We start from the raw sequence: 19,393 nt of genomic DNA on the forward strand, positions 1-19,393 counted from the left end.
GTGCAAGGTTTTGAACTTGTCTGCATGCATTTGTGAAGGTATTGCTAAACCGAGTGGATCAGTTAAACATTGACGGCAAAGAACAGCAGGTGTTGCAACATTCTTAATGGGGCGATGAGTAAGGCACAATAATAGTTGATGGATGAAGGAGAGAATAAAGAGGCCCTTTAGGCCTGGTTGAATATATTGCTATTGTAATTACCACTAATATCGGCCAATGGCCCATTCAACATTTGTCACAGGTTCAGGGCGTTACTTAACCTTGCAAAGCTGAAGCTGAATGAGAGTGAAAATGATAATTGAGTGGCCATTACAGATAAGGATCTCGTGTTAATAGGTGCTAAATGATCATCTGGGAGGGAATAAATGGCCATGAATGGCTGAGTGGGAGATGGAGAACGGTGGATATTAGTATCATTATTATTGGTATAGTATGGTTGCTACTGGCATTTCTAGAATTCAGTTTGAGGGAGCTGTTAGGAGGAAATGCTTGGCACTCTCAGAGCTATAAAGCAGCTAACTCATTAGTATGTGGCATTATAATGCTCAAACTGTAGGTTTTGTTTGTTTTGAAGCCATACGTAGGCTGAGGAAGAGTCAACTCACCTTTCTTCTGTCTGCCATTCTAAAAACTTGGGTTTTCTACCTATTAAAATTCATATTGGTCCATCAAGTGCTCACCTTGTCATCCTTTGTCATCTCTTTTTTTCGCTATGAAAATGGCACATTAATTCGTAGAGATGCCACTCTGTCATGTAGCGGCATGAACAAATGTTGGGTATTGCTTCTGTTAGGTTTCCTGGTGAAGGTCCAGCACAGGCTAAAAACACTTACTTCTTAGGTGCATAAATAGCAGCAAGCATCTGCCCTTTTATGCAGCAACACAAAACTGAGAACGGGGAAAAAATAGATCTTTTTAAGGCACAACAGAAAGTTCCATTTGATCCCGATGGTCGTGTTTCCAATTCTTAATCTGTTGTGATGCATCCAAACACAATACAGCGTGGTGCAAACAGTGAAACTGATCACCAGAGACAGCATCTCTGTGAAGTCTTCATCTACGCGTGTCGCCGTCAGGAATCATAGATTTCAGAATAATTGAGGGCAATAACAGAATTCCTACTGATCTCTGTTGAGAAGTGAGACACAAGTAACAAACCAAGACAAGAAAGGTTTGAAAAGTCATTTAAATTGCTCATAATAAAGTGTGGAGAGTTTCAGATGAAAACTGATTGGACTCGTTTTAGCTGACAGCCAGTGTGAAGACCTGGCAGAACAATGCATTCTAAGGTTTCGCATATTGTGTCATATTTCTGTGTTGCAGAAAAATAAACACAGCCATGCGGCGCTGAACAATACACTGTTTTCGTTTTTCTTTTGCAAACACAATTTCTACTGGAGTTGTGCTTCTGCCACTCTCCTGGACGAGCCTTAACATCTCCTTCATGTGTGACCAACCAAGAAATAATAATCATTATCAACAGTAATGTACTTTTCACGGGAGACATATTGCACGCTGCCTCCACTACACTCTTGAGGATTTTTCCCAGCTGGCATTTATTCCCCGCATGGTTGCTTGTTTTGGAACTCTTCCATAAAGAGACAGAAGAACAGTTGTACCGGTGACAACACCTCTATCCATCAGGGGACCAACGAAATCACCATGTTGTATGCATTTCCTGTTCACTTTAAATACCTTGAACAGATTTCCATACATATATTCAGTGTAATATTTCAGCATATTTGTTGAAATGAATTGTGCACTGTCACGTTTTGGCAACTTTTTCTTTGTGATATCAACTCATCTGTAATAATAATAATAAAAGCTTATAGTTCATGTTGCTGAGCAAAAATGATGATTAAAACTACAAGAACCAAACATATCAAGCATGGAGAACTGCCAGCGGACCGCTTGGAACTGGGCTAAGTATTCACGTCTCTGTTAATCGTGTGTTTTAATTGGCAGGTAAAATTGCTGATCAATTGAAATAGGATTTTACAGGTGGCTGAAACATGGAGGAATTGTTAAGGTTGAATCCTCTTACAGATTTGTGGAAAACGGTCTACTGAGGTGCTGTGATGGCCCAAGGCATTGATGCACACCATGGAGCCGTGGTAACAATGCATGTGGTTTGATTCCAGATGTGGAGCTATGGTGCGTGTCACACCTCGATCGCCCCCTTTATTTCCTCCTTCCTGCCATCCGCTGTCAAACAAAAGCACAAAAGCTCTGGCTGATGACAGGAATTCCCTTTGGATTGTCCAAGCCTGGTTCCTCCCTCTCCAGCTTTAATAGATCGGCTGATACAATGTGGTTCTCACAGTAGGTTGTCAGTGGGGAGCTGAAAGACCCCCCCCCCCTTTCATTCGCTATAAGGTTGTGGACCTCTCAAGGCTATCGGCGATGCCTGTTAACTTGTTGCAACCGTAGTTGCACCGGAAATAAAAGTAATCTTTCATTTCCAACAGAATTCATTTTTTCTCCAGTTTGTGGGATAGATGGTATCCGTTAAATCTGAGGACCCAGTCAAAGCCCTCTGATGCCCCCCCCCACCCCTGCCCCCCCATACCCATATGGTTACTCAAGATTGATGGATGTCGAGGCAAATTTTAGCCGGCTTCTTTTAACTGACAAAGGTTTCACATTGATTTGAGGAAGAATACACATCATTTTATCCTCTGCAGAAAAAAAAGTATTCCAAAGCACATTATTTAAGCTTCATAGCTTAAAAAAAAAAATGATAAAGAAGTACATTATTATTGCAACAAATAGTTTGACAGCTAGTAAAAAATAGTAAAAATAAATAAATAAATAAAATGCTAATTCACTGTTATTAAGCCCTTTCCTGTCTGCGTTTTCTGCAGCTCACTTGTTTTGAATAATTCAAGATCAGCCTTCAGTTATTTTATGCAATACATTTTTGCTAATTCTCTTAAACACCGTGTACGGGGAAAACCCTGCGGATCTTAGCAACCATTTCATATTAAAATAAGTATTGCACGCCCACACAGTTGAAAAGTAAAAGGAGAAATACATCTTAATGAACAAGTGGAGCCTGCAATGATAGTGTGATATGGCCAAGAGACAATAAACAGTAAACAGAGCATTCATTTTTATCACCTTGATTTACGGTGTTGCCTATATCTAGCAGATAAAGAGCAGATCAGCATTTATGCTCCATTTAGCCCAGTTTAGACTCCACTTAGATGCCTGAGAGAAATATCTGGCTCGTCAGCCCTAAAGGCTCCAGCTAGTTGCTGCTAATGGGCATATTGTTCACAGCAGAGAAGCGGCTGACACTGAGAAGAGCCGTGAGAGTGAACCCAAAATAAAATAAAGTTGTGGACTGTAAAGCTCAATCAATGTTAATAATTATGCTCAGAAGAGCTGAAGAGAAGCCAATGAACATGGTGCATGGTGCATGCTTCAAGGTTTACGCATGGCCATTTCAACCCTTCTTAATATAAAACTATTGATTAGTGTAACTGACACCTAGAAATCCAACGCTAATGACGGATTGCAAGGTTTAGCTGTTACCAGCAGAAAGCCAGTACGGTGATTCGCTAGGTGTATGGTGTATCTGATGATGAGCCGACCAATCTTGAATGGAGTTCAAATTCTAAATCGGTTATATCTCTAATTGCTTGAACAAATAATACAACATTTTGGGAAATAGGGAGCCGATGAGAAGATGCAGTTATGTCTGTTAGTACATGGCTCTGTCAAAGGACCAGAAGGTACAATTCTTAAACAAGAAGAGACTTAAATGCAGCTTCTCCTGTAATGGAATGGCACAAGAGCATTATGGGAATTTTCAGTAACGCCTTTATTAAATTAGTGCAAAAGACAGACATAACTCATTCAAAATGTCATCTTTTTTTAGGGTGGTCTTCCACACAAACCCATACACTTTACGTTCTTTTGATAATTGCAAGAGAGAAAAAAAAGCAGAACTATCCACCAAGACCACATCCTTTGTTTCATCTTCTTGTGACAGATTGAGAGGGCGAAGTTGACTGGAGACAAACTCGAACCTAAACATATGGCAGTCAAAGCAAGACTCCTGATTCTGCAAAATTACAGATAAAAAACCCCAAAAAAACGATGTTACAATAAAATAGTCAAAACATTAATAGCATTAGAAATAGATCCTAAATTCACAAAAACATTTCCTCTTTTTTTTTTACTCACAGAATGGGTGACAAAATAACTTGCAATCAAAGTACATAAGTTAATCAGTATATTTATACAATGGTAAAAAATAAAATATTTATATAATAGTATTTTTTTAAAGGTTTACACCATTGCTATAAAGATATACTGCTTTCCACTCCATGACAACTAACGCAATAAAACAGAAGCAAATCGAAGAGAGGACTCGTGACTTTCTGAATCTGAAGGCTTATGGCTACCACCTCGTCCTAAAGACCAACGGCCACTGCGGAAAAGAAACAGCCTTTATTGTCTTAACTCAGACGGAAATAAGACCAAACACAGTCTGTGACGAGAAAAAAAGGAACACGTCAAAAAGTCAATGCTCTTCCCTGCACAGGAGGATAAGTAGCGCAGCCTTCGCAACATTCCCTAGCCCATCGAGAGACAGAGAGAGGTTGATAAGACAGAAACAGAGACGGGAGGTGGAGGCATAGGGATAGGTGGATGTCTACACATGGAGATGGATGAAAGAAGAAAGAAAGCGGATGAGGGGGGAAAGAAAACAGAGGTAGCTATGAGAGGTAAAAGAATGCTGGGTATAGAGCAAGAGGTTTGAGAGGAACTGAGGCGAGGCACAATATGAAATTGATTTACAGCATTTGTTTAATTATAATATCAATATACACGTCATCTCAAGCCGTCCTACAGATGTGGCATGTTGCCATGAACACCAGTTGTATATCTGCCAGCGTAACGGTGCGATGGCCTAATGGAATAAAATAAAAACTGTAAAAAAATTAATGGAATAATCAATGGTGGAGAAAGCGCAGCGAGGAGAAGACAAATAGAGGGGGGACAAAAATATCAGAGTCAAGGGAAAAGGAGGAGAGGAGACGCATGAGGATTGGAAGTAGGGAAGGACAGGTGCCAAAGAAAAAGCCACGATGATGAGAAGGAAACACCGGTGGGAAGAGGGATGAGTGAGAAACATCAGAGATGTTATTCAGCAGTTGTTCCAGTGTTTTTCTTATTGATTTATTGTGGGCGAGAAGATTCCCTCTTGCTCCTAGATCTTCCTTTACGTCGTCTTCTTCTCTTCTTAGCCTGGTTTTTCCTGGTGGAGATAAGTCGATGCTCTTCAGTGTTGCAAAAAGGACTACAGGATGCTTCAGCAGAATCTACAGGCCTGGCGGCAGGAGAGGGGCGAAAAATGGGGAAGGAAAGATAAAAGAGAGGAGGTGCTGTAAAGGGTAGGTCATTGCTGCAACTAGATCAATAGCAATCAGTTATAAAGGACAAGGGAAGGTACTGAATCACCGAGGTTCAGTTAGAAGAGAACCGAAGAGTTCATAATTGTTCACTCTTCATACACCTTTGAGAAGGAGCAATTAGGTAATTGGCTATAATGTGAAAACCCATCCTGGAACTGTGTTCAAAGTGCACCTGAGAGTTTGGGAAATATGACAGTACCAAGCTTTCAATTTATCCTGCCATCGAGAGACCTTTTCTGGACCGCTTACAGTAAAGATTAATCAGCTGCTGACGTTCAACTTGCAAAATATAGAATTGAATGAATTCAATTTATGGTACAAAGGACAACTTTGAGGTGAAAAATATGACAGCGCTTTTGACAAATTATTCTGGACTGGACTGAGGTAAGAATATGTTTGAATTCACACAACAAAGCCTTCATCAGAGCCACTGAACCCTTTGTCTTCCCTGCTCGTGCAAACATACAATACAGTGCACATATTCACATAAACATACAAGACAAATTGAGATGTGAGCGTTTATTGATCGTTTTTCTACCAGCATTTTCTCCCAGTCTGCTCCTTATTTCTGGCATGTTTGGAAATGGCCGGTGTCATTCAGCGGAGCAGAAACAGAAGCGCTCCTCACTCCTGCTGACCATTTGCTCATTCCTCTCTTCCGTCTCCTGTTTCCAAATCTGTGTTCTGACATAAATGGATACTGCAGGGCTTGTTGGGCTTCTACAAAATCTTTTAAGCCTTTTTTAAGGACAAAATAAGATTTGAGTGATGAAAACAAAATTGTTAAAAATTTTAATAGTTGCACCGGCTGTTGCACTTCCTTCAAAATGTTCTCTGCGAGTTCAGCATTAGGGTCGCATAAGAGCACCCTCACCATGTTTGCTGCATAGTCCTGAGGTGCATTCTGGGAAAGATATTCATGCCGTTTAGATCATTTCCACCTTCGGCGAATGCTACAACAAAAAAAAGGTTACATTAAGTATAACTGCTTTTTCTAAAAATAAAATAATATGTAACTTTTCATTATTTATTTAATAACTAAAAGAAATCCCCCCCCCCCCCATTTTCTACCACCCTCACTACTGATATATGTTAGCATCAGCTGGCATATTTGACTTCGTGAGCCAATCCCAGGTGACTTTGAGCATGAGGCGACGTTTGAAGGCACCACAGACAAGCCGCCATATCGCAGGGCGACCCAAAGAAAGATAAACAACCAATCACACTCCCAATTCATGCCTTTCGGCAAATTAGTCGCCAGTCCACCTATATTGCATGCAGATACGGGTGATATAGGTGGATTCCAACCACGGCCTTTAATGATCTGTACCAACATGTGCCCATGTTTCAAAGAATACTAGTAAAATTAAGCTACCAATTTAAACCTAGCTATTTGTATGAAAGCAAGTAATGGATTTATGAATAAGACCCCGTGCTGCTTCTTTATTGCGGTATTTACGATATGAGATCTAAGCCAACGGCAAGCTCAAATCAAAGTCTGTTCAATATTTCATCGGCCCTGTCTCGCCGCCACACACTCCAGCCCCGGAGGACAGAGGAAGAGTGCTGGACTGCATTATAACCACCAAAGTATTCCAAGAAAATCTCATATTAGATTTAAAATAGCAGAGCAGACAGACGACTGTGCATAAATCATTAGATCGGCTTTAGTTTTCATTCAGATTTAATGTTAAACGCTCACACAGTCACTACACGCCATATCCTCCAGTGACTCCCGACATCGTAATAAGACCCACGGCCACCAAAAGAAAATAGCATTGAATACATCGTGTTCACCAATAAAACTTCCATTTGGGGGTAAATTCAATCGGCACAATCATTTTGGCACATTTGTAAGGAACATCAAGCATGCTGATCCGTACGGGCATGTTTCCAAGCGCCTTGGGGTTTAGAAAGGGACACTTTCATGCTGCTTCGAACGTGGACAGCTATAAACGTCTGCTTATTATTTGTTGCATGCCACGTTGGGCTTCTTTATGCAACGCTCAGCATGGCTCCTGCGCCGTTTTATGAACGGTGCACCTTAAGTATTATGCTTTACTTAACAGGATTACCAAGCCTTGCTTTTTAACGCTAATCTAGCAAAATGCATGCAGCAAAATGTGGTGTAAAACAACCTAATTTGGATGTGGCAATTTGTCATAGCGAGTTATTGTTTTTAAAGGGTTTACCGTTGCATTGCATCCTCTACGTTTCCTTTGTGAGCACGTGAGAGGGTCACACAGCCGCTGTCGCTGCTGGTGGTTGCAGCGCTGGCGTGCTTTGTTTAGTAAGTTGCTAGTCAGCATCAGTCAGACGAACTCAAGCACTTCGGCTGTTGACACGACAATGTGTCTTTCTCTTTGCTATCTTCGTCTTTTTCTATTTATCCACATCTCTCTTCTTTCAAGGAGACTGGGGAGCAATTTTGAAGACTTAAAATTGTTTTTCTCAGATATTCTAAAATTAATTGTGGGGCACATTTAAAATTCTGATGTCTGAATAGAATAGATGGTATGGTGGGGAGAAATTTCATTCATTCTCCAACCGCTTTGCCTGTTATCGGGTCACGGGCCAAGCTGGAGCCTGTCTCAGCAGTCAATGGACGAGAGGGGGGGGGGTACACCCTGGACAAGCCGCCAGTTCATGGCAGTACAACGCAGAGACAGATAATCAGCCACACACACTCACACCTTCGGGCAATTTAGCATCACCAATTCACCTAAGCTGCATGTTTTTGGTGGAGAATCTGGAGAGAACCCACGCAGACACGGGGAGAACATGCAAACTCCTGACAGAGTCGGATTCGAACCAGCGACCTCCTTGCTGTGAGGCAACAGCGCTTACTACTGCTAACCAGTACTTTTGAACTTTTGTACTAATGCACATCAACTTTTGTTACTATCACTTGTTACTGCGGGTACCATAAATTTAAATAGGGTTGAATTCTCAAGCGAGTGAAATGAAAAAAATGAGCAGAACTTGAGTCTTAAAAAACTTTTTAATAGACCAGTGAGGGCTCAACCACAAAGCTGGTGAGATTACATATTCATGTCGAACTAAAACCGAACTGACGATGGTTCTAGACCGATAACATTAAAATTTGACACCATCATCATATAAGTTTGTCTACACATCCCCTGTGAAATAGGTTTTCCTGTCTGATGCTACAGGAGCTGCTAAAAATCAGAATGCACCGTATAACGAGGCCATTTGTTTGGTATCGTCCACGTTCCTGTTGGCAACAAATAGCCCATGCATTTTTATCGATTTTTATTTCACTGGTTATTTTATGCTGAAAGCTCCCTGTTAGTGTTTAACAGATGTACCAGCAAATATACAAACAAATCATTCATAATGCATGAATAAAACATGAGTACAGTCTGCAGCAACAACTTCACATTCATAAACTATTTATGATGCCTTAAGTATCACTTGCTACCAATCAACAAATAATTTATATATCTTCAGAGCAAATGTGGAAACTTTTAGGGTTTACAAAAAAGCTAAAATGGGCAGTTTACATATCAACACGAGGTAATAATATAAAGTTTATGCAGAAGCAGAAGAATTATCCTTCCATGAATTAGACTGATGCCATAATTCATTGTTAATAATAGATTAGGTAATTTGATTGTAGGCTTTTGTCTTGTCTTTTTGAATACCTTTCAGATTTTGCTTGATCTGGAGGCAGAAACAACATTTGCACCACACACACACTGCTCTAACACGAGCTCTCAAGCAGCAAGAACTCCATATTTACACAAGCATAAATAAGCCCGTAAACATCCTGTCTCTATGCTGGGAGGGGATTAGGGCAGAACTGGAGACGGAAGGGGAAAAGTGGTTGTCAGGATGAAGCAAGGGATCAGAGATGAGAAATAGTATTGACTAAAACTCCAAAATGGATTGAGGTAAATTAGTGACAGACAAGCTGGGAGTAGTTTGCTGTGTTTAATGGTAAATGCATTGTTTTTACCCCAGCTTCTCTCTCTCACATTTACTCCTTGAATTACATTTTTACTCAGACTGCCAAAATTACTGAGAAATGCAGACGGAAGCGGTTCTTTTCAATCGACTACAACTGCAGAAAAGCCTGTAATCCTCCATGAAAAAGATTTTAGTGGCAGTTTGAGCTTGTACACCTTAATAAATTGAGCAGGGTGAATTGGTGCAGTACGGGATGAAATTGTGTGTGTGTGTGTGTGTGTGTACGTAAGCGGTAGGTAGAAAAAAAATGGTATGAGCATCTGCTCACTTGGAGATGCTAATTTTATCTCTTATTTTAAATCCCTAATAAGACAGACACACGGGGCAAACACACATTAATCTCCAAACTCCAGTGGTGTCAAGAACACTCATACAGAAAATGGAAAACACACTATGTACACACTGTCCACCATTGAGGACTTATTTCCATCAGCCAGATACTTTAGAATGTAATTTTAAACTGCATTGGGCTGCTGCGGATAGATAATGCATGTACTTGTACTGCAATGAGCACGTCAGTACACATGTGCGTTGATAGGGGGCAGTGTTTGGTCATATGTGCTGATTCACCAGCTGTGAGCAGCATTTCCAGCTAAAGTGGCACCTTTCGGCCTGATATCGCCTCTGATATTAGAATCATTGCTATGAGTAGCTTTCCTTTCTGTATGCATCTGCAGCGTAGGAGAGCACAAATAACCTGCACTTATTTCACCCAATTAGGAATCCTTACCTCAGGCAAACAATGGATGTTTTCACATCTGCAAGCATTCTCTTCCACAGGACTACGGGATAATACCGTCATTGTTCTTGACTGTATTGTAAAAATCTATATGTGTGTGTGTGTGTGTGTACGGGATGTGTTCGAGAGTCTATGACACGTTGATCACAAAAGAAATGCTTACAATGGAGGGCGTGTAAATAGGCCCTTGCAAAGCCATGGGATTTAGATGGCAATCCAGCCACAGCAACAGAAGTCTCCTAAGAATTAGAAGATATGCTGGCGAACACAGACATTCTCTCGGCTTCTCTCTCCATCCTGCAAATACATTATTTAAGGATCTCAAAAGCAAACAATCCCCCAGGAGTGTTATATGACAAGAACAGAAAGCCAGTGAGGACATGGCGCTGCTTTTGGCAGCGTTGCGATGCTGAGATCTGCCAAAGATGTTGGATAAAGACAGCGTGGAGGTTTCGGGTGCTGTGATCTGTCGGAGGCAGGTCAAAGAAGAAGCACTGTTCTAAGCAGGCTTCCCTGCCCACAAATCATTTCCATGCTTTTTGTCTCCAGTAAAAATGGGCTACTAATACTAATCTACAGGTGCATTTGACCTCCTACTGTACCTGAAGGGGGCCGTCCCTGATTGCATGCAATTGACAAAAATCAAGGAACTTGAGAGGGGAAGCATAAATGAGGTCAAAAGCTGCAACCCCTGCTGTGAGTTACACAATATTGAAAGTCAGATTTGTTTTTTCAGTGTTTAAAAGTATTTAAGACCAGCTTGCAGTTACATTTAATACAACTATTAAATGTTAATTGAAGTACTTGTGATATAGGTTTTACCTTGCCATGAAAAATCCCTCAATAGTGCTCTTTGTGTCTGAAATAAAAGGGATTATACTGAAATAAAGGAACAATTAAGCAAGGAGCAGAGAAATAGAGAACTCTACTGCCTTCTGACCACAGATACCCCTGTAGCCCGGTGGGCAAAAACAGAACAAAGCAGAAGGGTTTAATCTCCACACCTTTATTCCCATCTCCTTTCCCTCCGGCTCCCTCTTTCTTCCTCCCTTCATCTCTCCCCTGCAGGGTCAGAGTTCAGTTTTGCGATAAAGGAATTGAAACGGGATGCATTCTGTCACACTGACTGACTAACTATACACTGCAGTGATCAGCTCCTGCTATCTGTTCCTCACACAGCCGTCCGTGTGGATGCTGTGCTTCTGCACTGACGGCACCTGTGTTGCTGAGTTTTAATACCTTCTCAGATTCACAATCTCATCATCCTTCCTCCCTCGCTCTCTCTCTCTCTGCTTTCCAGCCTCCAGCTAAAGCGTAACACTGCTCACTGTTTCTTCTATCCTGACTATGCAAACATCATCTTGGTTCAAATAAATGGGCAGAAAAAAACAGGCCCAGACCACCCAAGAAACCTGTCATGTGAAGCAGCTCCTTGGCTAATGAATGCCACTGCCTGTCACAGCGCTATTTACAGTGGAGCAATGAATGCTGCTCATTCAGAGCAAAAGGGCATCTGCAGAGGAGACTCTCTTAATGTCATCAAGACATGTCAACCAATTAAAACGCTTTGTGCTGCAGACACAAAAGCTTCTGTGACAGCATCGATAGATGATAAAATATTTCCAGAAATGATTTTGAAAACCGCAGATTGACTGCTGGGATTGGCTCCAGCTTGACCCGCGACCCGATGAAGGAAAAGCGGTTGGATAATGAATGAATGAATTGAGAAAACCGAGCCGTTCCTGCTCTGAGAGTTGGTTGTTCATTCGCGAATGCCGACACAGCATTAACTTACACTCATGATTACCGCGTTACACTGAATGTGTGATCATTGTGTCTTGTGGATCAAGCTTTTCAAAGAGAAGTTTCAGGGAACTACCAGACTGCGTCACAAGACTTTAAGGTAATGAGTCTTGTTGGGTGTAACTTCAGACACAAGGGCTTTGCATGCATAGTACAGCCATCTGATATGAATGAATAAAGAGATAAGGGATATGCAGCAATCGATAGATTGATCCGTGGCCTTAAGAGGATCGATAGATTGCAAGGATTCATGTAGAGAGAAAACTAGATGACAAGATGCAGAGATTCAACCTATAAACAAAGGGATTGCGGAGGGATGCAGCTGATGGCTAAATAGAGAGCATTCAAAATAGCAGGTGCTACAGGCGAGGGAAAACAGTGGCAGAGATGGATGAGGGATCATGAGTGACAGGAAGCAAGGGAGAACATTCCACCAGGAGTGATGGACAGGACATGTGATACAAGGAAAAAAGATGTTGAGACCAATAGAACAAAACAGAAAGGAATCTTCAGTTAAATATTTCACAGTCCAACTAATTCAGTGGAAGAAAGGGAATAAAAACCTTTATTATTTTTCCCGTCCACCATTGTGATTTATTTTGGTATTTTTCCTTCCCATACCGAGTCCTTCTATTCTCCTCTTAGCCCACTCTCACCATCCATTTGTGGATCCCTGCCGCCAGCATGCAACCTGCCCGATTATGGAGTTGCAAATGATTTTCTTCCCACCATTGTAGCCATTGAATATCTTCCATTACATTTGTGGAGTGAATGGAAGAGGATGAATTATTCATGCTATCACAAAAATCTTAAATGACATATTCAGAATAAATGAAAAAAAAAAAACCCTTGCCTAACTTCCCTAGAATTGCTCGGGGCATATGCCATTTATATGACATGCTTTGGCAAAATTAATGTAGTCTCATACAAGCATTTTCTCAGCAATGGACAGCAATGGACATCAAGAAATAAAACATCGTCCTAAATTCTCATTATTTGTGTGCTGCAGTCTTGTCTGTACTTACAGAGTAGGGCGAGCAGGAGTGTGGCGAGCAGGATGAATAGGCTGACACGGTGGGAGTGGGCGGAGCTGCAGTGCATCTTGTTCTTCTTACAGACGCACACTTGAACTTTGACCTCTGTGCTGCTCGACAACGGGGGTTCCCCTGAGTCGGTGATGAGCAACGGGAGCTGGTAGTTGGCTTTCTTCAGACTGTGTAAAAGCATGATCTGGGAGTGTGTGGCTGTGGGTGGGGCGGGCGGGGGGGGGGGGGGGGGGGGGGGGAAGACACACAGAAGAGGTCTAATAAAATGGATGTCTGCATTCACAGTTGCTTAATTTACAAAGCAGGAACTAAATATGGGTATTATAATGCAAAACTTATATGCTTCAAATAAGCGTTTGGCCATTCTTGACAAGTGGAGCGACAAAAATTGGCACCACTTAAGTTGCATAAGCTGAGTTACATTTCGTTGCATCACACTGAAGAGTGTCTTCAGCGACACCAAGGAAAGTGCTGCAGACACTCCACGCTGAAATGTGCCATAATATGCAACGCTACACATTGCTGTGAATTTCATGCAAGTTGACTTTTGCTTTTGTATTGAACTAGAACACAAATTGTCCAACGAGGCAACAGGAGGGATCAGCAGAAAACATTTCAAAGCAGATGGCCTTCTTTTAAAAATGCGACCCCCCCCCCACCTCCCTGGCCTCATCAGCAGAGTTGATTCGCTAGAGTGGAGTTTGATTTCCCCTTGAACCTTTATCCAATGAGGGACAAATCAGCTGAGGGCTGTTGTCCCTCGGGACAAGCAGACACAATCTTCTATAGATAGTTAATTTTACGTGACCAGAACTTCTGTTGAAGCAATTATTGTTCCAGAAACATACCAATTCCAACAGAGTGGCAACACCATACATTTTTCTTTTATATTCTATTCCATTTAATATTTCTATTTGATGCCTTTATCCTTTCTCAGATTATTATTCACTATGTGCCCTTTCATGGTTATATTGGTTCTCTTCTACACTTTTTCCCACACAATACTGATGATGATGATGATGATTATAAAGTATTCCATAAAGTATTGCTGTATTCTTTCACCTTTTCCAAGTCCTTTTCTTCTCCAGCTCCTTGTTTTTTTTTTTTTTTAACTCATCCTGACCGCAGTGGAGGAGGAGGGTGGAAGGAGGTTGCGGAAAGAAAAGGCGGAAAAGAAATGCGGGAGATTGACCAATTTAAAACAAAAAGGAGTGAGAGAAGGGAAAAGGGCAAAATTTATAAAACCAAATAAAACAATATACACTCTCCACCTTTCCTTAAACTAGCAGGCTTCCCACTATTAGGTCTGGGGGGGGGGTGGGGCTGTTCTGGATGGGTGATGGGTCCCTAGGGTGTGAGCTCCATCAGCCAGCTCCCTCCCAAGGGCTTGTGGGCAATAGAGTTAAACGCCTGCACATTGCAGCATCAGACAAATACGAGCAAAATCCGGTAGCAGCAGGGATATTTATTAGGAAACATAGAAAACACAGAGAGAGAGGTGAAAAACAGAACCACTGGCGCCCCCCTGCCTGAAATCTCAACTTCGATCCCCCCCCCCCCCTCCCCTCCCATACATTGTCGCCTCCTTTTCCTGTCCTTGTTCCCATCGCTCCCCCGGTTTCATTTTAATTTGGGATGTCTTCTGTTACTCCCCTACACCTGCACACTGTCTCCTTACTACAGACAAACACAAAACACATGCAATACGGCTGGATGTTTCTTCTTTAAGTATACTTTAAGTATTTAACTATGTTTACTACAAGAGTTACAGCATATTACTCTGCTCACACCACGTTGCTCTGCACACAGGTTTATCGTTAACAGTTCTGCCCTTTGTAAATTACACGTGAAAGCTTTCTGACTTGATGTTTTTGTTGAAGATCACCACCACTATCATAAAAATGCTGCTATTTCTTTTCTCTTGGTTTTTACACTGTATATTTGGCAAATTTGGTATGCAGGATTTTAGATAGAAGGTGGCTTAAGTTCACATTTAACTCATGACAAGTGACCTTAACAAAATGAATCGGTTCTTTAATCTTTCATGCTGTACATGTGTTAAAACCTGACTAAAGATGATAAAAGACAGTCTTGATCTGATTTGATGGAGCCAAGGTCGAGATGTCTACTGAACAAAATCAAGAGGAAGCTTTTAAAGTTCAGGAACAGTTGAACAAAGAACAAAAGTTAGTCTTATAGTGAGATAAACAGTCAAGGTATAACGTCCAGGCCTCCTACTCTAGCTCGCTCGCTCGCTTGCTCACTCGCACACACACACACACACACACACACACATACTGCCACTTCGTCCAGCTGCTAGCAGGCTTTCTTTGCTGGTCGTATCTGTCTCCTCCAGCGGGGATGATTGAGGAGTGTCTGTACCTCCCCTCCCACTGTCAGTCACAGTTAATACCTCTGGGCAGGTTTGAGCTCTATGCTGTCACTCAAACACACACAGCGACGGCGCTGCCAGTCATGATGCAAGCCCAAATCAATGTCTTCGTTGTCTACCATCCACCTCCCCTCCTTAACGGACATCAGTTTACACTTTACGGTGAGGAGTCGACGCATGCCATCACTGTATCTGCCAATAAAGCCTCTGTGTTCATCATTGAACATCACGTCGTAGCTCTTTCCATTTGTTCTTACTTTGTACGCGTCTCATAATTACCCTCTTTCGTGCTTTTCTACATTTCCCAATGTGCTTCTTGGTGACCCTTGTGCAAATGCACTTTAAATCTTTGGCAAAAGGGAAAATAGTGATGAAAAGGTAACCAGCGTTTCTACTATATTGGTTTCCACTTGGTGAAGACATGGACACTTTGCCATCTTGTATCAAAGACATTCGAATAGTTGAAATAATCTTGTGATTGAAATATTTAAATGCTATTATTATGTCATGCTCAGGTGGTAATTTGATACTCACAGTTGACCCTGGTAACTTTCCATGTTTTATCTAGTCCCGGCTGTTTGGCCAGCTCTATCTTGAAAGGTGCAGCGTTGGGTGTGAGGTCCTTGTCCCGTCCCCCAACTATGGCCACATTCATATCGTGCGCGTCTTCACACACTCGTGCTACTGATGGCACCACATAAGGGGCATTGTCATTGTAGTCCTCCAGGTTAATGGCCAATGTGCCAGTGCCTGTGGCTGGTGGGCTTCCTGTAAAAACACAAAATAGGCCTTTATCAGGAGAGAGAAAAGACGACAGCTGTGTGTCACGCTATAATACAGTATGCAGTCTTGTCCTGTACATTACAGTGGGAGGATGTGTATTGAAACGAGTGCTGTCAGCAGTAAAAAAGAAAGAGAAAAGTGTAGCCATTATTCTCAAATTAATCTTTGTCACTCTGCAGTTAAAATTCTGTTAGATGTAAAAGCAACAAAAGACCAGATCCTGGTCTTTTAATGACAGCAAACGCAAAACAAAATAAACATGCCATTTAAAGAGGAAAACATGATTCATAGAAACTTGCGTTTAGAAAAGGTGCACTCTGATGTGGCAGAGAGCCAGTTTCTATGTCTGTATGAAATTACACCATATTAAAAGATGTTGGGCTAAAAAAGGAGTGTGGCTGTTCTGTGTTGCTGCTATTACTGCTCCCTGTTTCACTGTGATTAGAGCGTTTTATTAAAGGGAACCACAACAGCTCCAGAGGTCAAGTCCACCATTGATATCTAAAGACAGGATTTGTAATTGAAAAATATGGGTCCTCCTCACACACTCAATACTTCCCCTCCACACACACACACACACACACACACACCACTATATTTCATTCTTATTGCATGCGGATGCTATTACATTTAGCATTTAACACAGTCTAACATTTAAAAAAGAGCAACAAAAACAAATCAATGCGTGATATTAGGTTTTAGCTGCTGTAGCTAGCCTTCTAATTAGCTAGTTAAGTTAAATGCAATGCATGCGTCAGTTGAAAATGCAGTTTTTGCCAGACTTGTTTTGAAATGAGAATCTTAAATGTCATCTTATTTGCTCCCCGTGTTGCATTATTCTACGTTTTATATACATACCATTAACTGCAGCTCTCATCAGACCTATCTAGAAATGTGTGTTTTTTGTTTTTGGAAAGCCACCGCCCATCCAAATCATTATTCATCCATTCATTCAGTCCTAAACTAGTGGAGGGTTCCAAAGCTTAAGAGGACAGTTGTGTTGATGGATGCACAGCTGCAAAGCTGTGATTGGCCAATTGCTTTTAAGAAGGTGTGAACATAGTTCTTGGAATTTGTAAGATGATGATACTATATTTTATTTAGCGGCCATTTACACTTTGTTCTGGTGTAACCATGAACAAGAACTGGTCCCACTCAAGATGTTACCTACACCTGAGATTAATTTATCATCCTCATGCTGACACAAAGTCTTCAACGGGAGCCACGCAAAGTGCTGCCCAGGCTGCGACATCCCTCTGGCGATGTAGCATCATTCCAAGTGCTAAATATTTGCAGTTTGTGTAAATGCATGAATGTGCCGTGTCAAGCGTGGTGCAAGCCTTAGAGGCATGTGTAGGTGCTGATTCTCTGTAATGGCACTAATCCAACTTAGCACATCTATAGAAACACCTACACACACAAACACACACTTCCTCTCTGCGTTCCCACCATCCCACACGCTGGGTCAGGTGCAAAGCTGAAATACTCTCCTCCAAAAACAAAACAGAATAATAATGGATAGCAGTGGCAGATTCCTCCATCGTCATCTAGAACTAAAACATAATCTGCAGATTAACCACATCTATAACTGACTTATCAGAAAATCACCAGGAAGTGTTTTCTTCACCGAGCTCCAAATCTCAGCTGCAGAGACAACAGCGGCTTCCGATTATGAGAGACAAGGAGAATTCAAAAAGCATTTCTAGTGTGTCATAATCGCGAAAGAACTATCTCTACACTTTGATTTTGAGTGAAACTAAAAAAAGCAAACAACCAGTACGTGTGCCTGTCACAGTCTCAGCAGCAACAGTATCGTTGAATTACTTCAGCAAATGCAGAAAGACAATATGCCAAAGAGCAAATCAAAGATAGTAACTCTTCAGGCAAGACCTAAAATAATCTATTATCACTCCTGAGAGGATTACCCATCAGTGAAAAATGCAAATTTCAACCCATTTCCAGTGACGGAGGCCATCTCTGGGCTTGGCTGCCTCTATAAGAGGCAGTTTGTCTTCCTAAATGAACACCCTCCACAACTACAGTAATCTTTCCCTTCCTGTGCTCCTCTCCTCTCCTCTCCAACGCCTCCTCATCCCCCCTTACATCATGCCGGTGTCATCGCCAGCATCAATGAAGCTTGTCTCCTGTCCTCTGCTTCACACCACATTTAAAGCACAGAAAGTTTTTAGTTATTTATTTAAAAAGGATCCCCATTAGTTGATACCGTGGCATCAGCTAGTCTTCCTGGGGTCCGGGATTACATGCATCATAACATGAAAGCACTATACCGTACATATACACAATACATATACACATTACACATACACACTATATATCCACACTACAGATACACACTACACATATACGCAGAACATCATATCAGTCTACCTCAACAAACATTACATTCATGCATTCGTCATTAAAACCACCTCCCGAAAGGGCATCCAGAAAACAGGACAAACATTTAATTGGTCATTACAGGACCATCGATCAGCTGTAAGTAATGTCTTCTTAAATTGTATTTGAATGAGGTTTTGTTGCTGGAGTGACGGATGTGCAGAGGGCAGCTATTTCACTGAGTGATAGCATGATAAATAACTGTCTTTTTTAGGGCATTTGATTTTGGGTGAGGTAACGTGAGTCGGTCATCACCTGCTGTTCTAGTGAACTGACTGTGGACGTTGCTGCATTTGACGACTTGACTCCGCAAGAACTCGGGTTTATGCTGTTGCTGAAGGATGTAACTGTGTTTTTTAAAGGAGAGAGACAAGATGTCGATCTCTGCTGCTCGTCGTTGCTACTGCAACGTAAAGAACGTAATGTGTAGACAATATTTAAGAAGGAAGGGACATGCAGGCATTTGCTGTGACGGAAAAATATGATGCCAGTTCTTTGGACAAAGAAGCGTCTTTGTGCTCGCACATGACAGATTCTAAAACGTGTTATATACACAAAAGCACTATTTGCCACTTGGCTTTCATCCGGTGTGGAGATCAATGATTATTTGCAATTCAAAATAAACAAAAAATAAATAAATGCTGCTAGAAATATTTCTACTTCTACAGTCGTCAAACTGATCACCTTCACCCATACGACCCCACGTCGGTTCTGACTGTGAATAAAGGAAAATAAATGCTTTGAATTTACATACTGGATGCAAAAGCCGACTGAACGGCTTCGAGACAGATTTTTAACGATATTTATATTTACAGT

At 41.5% G+C, this 19,393-nt stretch overlaps 1 protein-coding gene across 1 annotated transcript in view; it reads right to left on the reverse strand.

Moving 5' to 3' along the window:
• Positions 1-12,940: 12,940 nt before the first annotated feature.
• The window catches only part of LOC137913549 (cadherin-13-like), a 126,559-nt gene continuing 120,106 nt past the window's right edge, over positions 12,941-19,393 (reverse strand). Inside the window, exons 13-14 of the mRNA XM_068757193.1 lie at positions 15,932-16,165; positions 12,941-13,203 (exon numbers count right to left, since the gene is read on the reverse strand). Coding sequence (XP_068613294.1) covers positions 12,941-13,203; positions 15,932-16,165 — 497 coding nt within the window. The remainder of the gene's footprint in view (positions 13,204-15,931; positions 16,166-19,393) is intronic.

This window comes from Brachionichthys hirsutus, unplaced genomic scaffold (genome assembly GCF_040956055.1).
Source record: "Brachionichthys hirsutus isolate HB-005 unplaced genomic scaffold, CSIRO-AGI_Bhir_v1 contig_1421, whole genome shotgun sequence".
Taxonomy (NCBI): domain Eukaryota; kingdom Metazoa; phylum Chordata; class Actinopteri; order Lophiiformes; family Brachionichthyidae; genus Brachionichthys; species Brachionichthys hirsutus.